Here is a 3,845-nt window from a genome sequence, read left to right as displayed (position 1 = left end):
ACATATTTATGACAAAGGAATCATTACAAAAATGTAAAAAATTTGAACATTGATATAATTTTCAAATGTGTTGATATTTCCACTTTGGAAAAATAAGAAAACACTTANGAGTATTCATATATGGTAAATAAGTTTGACTGCTAAAGTTTTCACAGCTAGTAAAACTACATACATCTATATTGCATATTTTCAAATATTATTAGTTTGAAAATACTTTTTTAAGGTCATTTCAGCAATAAAATCCTTTTGAAGTATATGCTCTTGATTACATGTGTGATTTATTCCTTTAAGATGCTAATTAAGATGATATTTTATCAAAAAAGTATAATTGAATATTTGGGCTATTTCCTACTTAAGCTTTTATAAATAANTAAAACAAACAAATAAATCTGTCANAATATTTTCCACAATTTTTATGTTTCCAATTATCCTGGATTAAAAACTGAAAAACATATAACTGAAGTTCATACAAGATGTNTTTTCACACTTACTCTATGCTGTCAAGCTTGTTTTGCAGTGTTTCATGGCTTTAGATTTTACAGCTCTAACAAGTGATGTATGATGAGTTTAGCCACTTTTCATCCACGTTTGGCACTGCCAAAACTATTCAAACATCATTCAAAAAATAGAATGTCTATTCTAATGTACTTGTATGAACATATTTCATTTTTATTTCATTGGTATTTATTCACAATGAGCACATAATCATATACATATTCAATCTTCACATACTGACTTTGGAAGTATTTTTATAAGGTTTAGTTTTCATTAATACATTTACTTTACTTTAGAAAGTTGTAATATTTATGGTATCACTTATAGAAATATTTTATATTTTTCATAGAAGCCCTTCGACATATGTATTTATTCACTGTGTGTTTGTGACCACACTNTTATCCCCTTAACCTTTAAATGCTTTTATTGTTTCTTGCAGTTTCATAAGCATCCTTTGGTCCTACTCAGTGTCCATTCCCGACTCTTCCCAGGTCCATGATGCTTCCCTTCGCAGACAACCTTGTGTCCTTTTTGTATTGTTTTCTCATCATGGCCGATTTGTCCCTTCTGTATATTCTTGGATAGATGTTTTCTCTCTGTGGCATGGTCAACTTGCATGGTACTACACCTTGAGAGAAAACGGATATACCCACTCTCAGCATTTATAGACTGTCAGTAGCTCCTCAGCTGAGGTGAACACTGTGCAGAATTGTTCCATGTTGACTCTTGGTCTGCTTTTGCTGACACAGATCCCTTGCATGCTGCCATAATCCGTGTCTTAGAAGCATCTGCTCCACTGTGCCCAGATACACTGCTTTCCGGAAGCCAACCATCACCTCTGGATCTCACATGCTTCCTAATCCACTTCACAGTGATTCCTGAGCCTTTGGAGAAGAGTGGTAGTCTTAAATTTAGATTATGCACGAATTAATTTTAGTAAAACGTTTTTGGCAACTTCATATAGGTACACACAGACACGAACATGGAGAAATATCCAGTTATTCATTTGACAGAATGTCAATATGAACTAGCTACACAAAAACTATATTGCAGATATTCTGAGCAATTGGATGCCAGTAATACTTATTACCTTACATTGCAAGTAACAAAAAATACATTATACTATTCAAGGTTGTTATTGGTAAGTGATGGTACTGAATATGGGCACTTTGTCTTCTTGGCCTCACTCACTATTCAAACACTACTGACCCTCTTTGTATTAAGAACTGGTTCCTGATCAAAACCACACCCTAGTAGCATCAAGTGTCCAGTACTTCATCCTAGTAGCACCCTGGGTGTAGAACCAAATGCAATGGTTACTCTAAATGTGAATTAAAGTTCATATTTGGAAACTTCAGGACTTAATCTAGTTCAAGAATTAGAAAAAAAGAAATGTCTGCAATAAGAGCTTTGTAGGTCTGCCTGGGAAAATAATACTTTGGATAGTTATTCACTGTTTTTATGGAGATCTTGCTTCTTCAGGACCGTATGTCACTTATTCTCACTGAAATCCATTGTAAGTGTCACCTTAAAGACATTCCTTTGAAAATACAAAATTTTTAAGAACCTGAACTTAGTGATAGTGTTTTATATTAAATGAATTATTAAATTTTAAGGTTATGTTTAAAATTAATATTAAAGAATAAATTGTATTTATCTATTTAAAATAATTACATCAAGAGCAAAGTTGTTCTAAGGAGAGATATAATTTATATGGGGACCTTGTATGCATGGAAAATAATAACAAAGTCACTTTAACAGCCTAATAATTTTTTTTCTTTTTTTGCTCCTTCAGGATCTGAATGGAGGACATGGCATCAGGAAACTATTGCACAGTGACTGAGTTCTTCTTGGCTGGGCTCACAGAGAAGCCAGAACTCCAGCTGCCACTCTTCCTCCTCTTTATAGGAATTTATATGATCACTGTAGCAGGGAATCTGGGAATGATCATACTTATTGGGCTCAGTTCCAACCTCCACACACCCATGTACTATTTTCTCAGCAGTCTGTCCTTTATTGACTTCTGTCAGTCCACAGTTGTTACCCCTAAAATGCTGGTGAACTTTGTGACAGAGAAGAACATCATCTCCTACCCTGGATGCATGACTCAACTCTACTTCTTCCTCATTTTTGCAATTGCAGAGTGTTACATTTTAGCTGCAATGGCATATGACCGATATGTTGCCATCTGTAACCCATTGCTTTATAATGTAACCATGTCCTATCAAATTTACATTTCCCTAATTTCAGGAGTGTACATTATTGGTGTGATCTGTGCATCAGCTCACACAGGCTTCATGGTTAGAATTCGATTCTGCAAGTTAGATGTGATCAACCACTATTTCTGTGACCTTCTTCCCCTCTTGAAGCTTGCATGCTCTAATACCTTTATCAACGAAATGTTGATTCTATTTTTTGGGACACTGAATATCTTTGTCCCAATCCTGACCATTATTACTTCCTACATCTTCATTATTGCCAGCATCCTCCGCATTCGCTCCACTGAGGGCAGGTCCAAAGCCTTCAGTACTTGCAGTTCGCACATCTTGGCTGTTGCTGTCTTCTTTGGATCTTTAGCATTTATGTACCTTCAGCCATCATCAGTCAACTCCATGGATCAAGGGAAAGTGTCCTCTGTGTTTTATACCATTGTTGTGCCCATGCTGAACCCTTTGATCTATAGTCTTAGGAATAAAGATGTTGCTGTTGCCTTGAAAAAAATAATTGAAAGAAAAACATTTATGTAGTTAGAAATAATGTGAGGATTATTTATTAGAGCAAGATTTTCCATAAACACATAGTTTGAACTGACATTATTCATTTTAATCTACTTGTCAATTTTATCACTCATTTTCTAGGACACTTTATAATTTTTGCAATTATAAATTCAAAACTCAATCTTCTATATACGTATTATTCCATATTGTTTCACAGAGTCAACAATGCTAATAGTAAAGATTACATTGTTCTATATACCAATGTTCCATTACCTATCATATTGTGTATATAATTATATATTTTCATAATTTATAAACATTAATCAATCACAAAAAAATGATACTTTTTGAATTATTTTTAATTCATTTTTAAGATTGCAATATTTAAATTCCGTAATTACACTATTTCTCCCATCTCGCTCCAACCGTTCTCATTTTCCCTCTGCTTTTTTCTCAAGTTAGTTGCCTCTCTATCTCTGTTTCTGTCTCTGTCTGTCTGTCTCTCTGTCTCTCTGTATTTTTCTCTTTCACTCTACAGTGTATCGTACTGGTCCACAGCAGATCTGTTCTTCCCAGTTTTAATTGCCTAGAGCTCTTCATGTAAGAGTGGATCCCCTGAAATTTCCCCTGTCC

General features: G+C 34.3%; 1 protein-coding gene across 1 annotated transcript in view; it reads left to right on the top strand.

Moving 5' to 3' along the window:
- The window catches only part of LOC110327690 (olfactory receptor 1537-like), a 9,167-nt gene extending 5,822 nt beyond the window's left edge, over nucleotides 1-3,345 (top strand). Inside the window, exon 2 of the mRNA XM_021206821.1 lies at nucleotides 2,291-3,345. Within this exon, the coding sequence (XP_021062480.1) occupies nucleotides 2,298-3,242 (945 nt within the window). The 5' untranslated portion in view covers nucleotides 2,291-2,297 and the 3' untranslated portion in view covers nucleotides 3,243-3,345. The remainder of the gene's footprint in view (nucleotides 1-2,290) is intronic.
- The last annotated feature ends 500 nt before the right edge of the window (nucleotides 3,346-3,845 follow it).

This window comes from Mus pahari, chromosome 10 (genome assembly GCF_900095145.1).
Source record: "Mus pahari chromosome 10, PAHARI_EIJ_v1.1, whole genome shotgun sequence".
In the NCBI taxonomy this organism is placed as follows: domain Eukaryota; kingdom Metazoa; phylum Chordata; class Mammalia; order Rodentia; family Muridae; genus Mus; species Mus pahari.
This window is presented reverse-complemented; position numbering and strand designations above follow the sequence as displayed.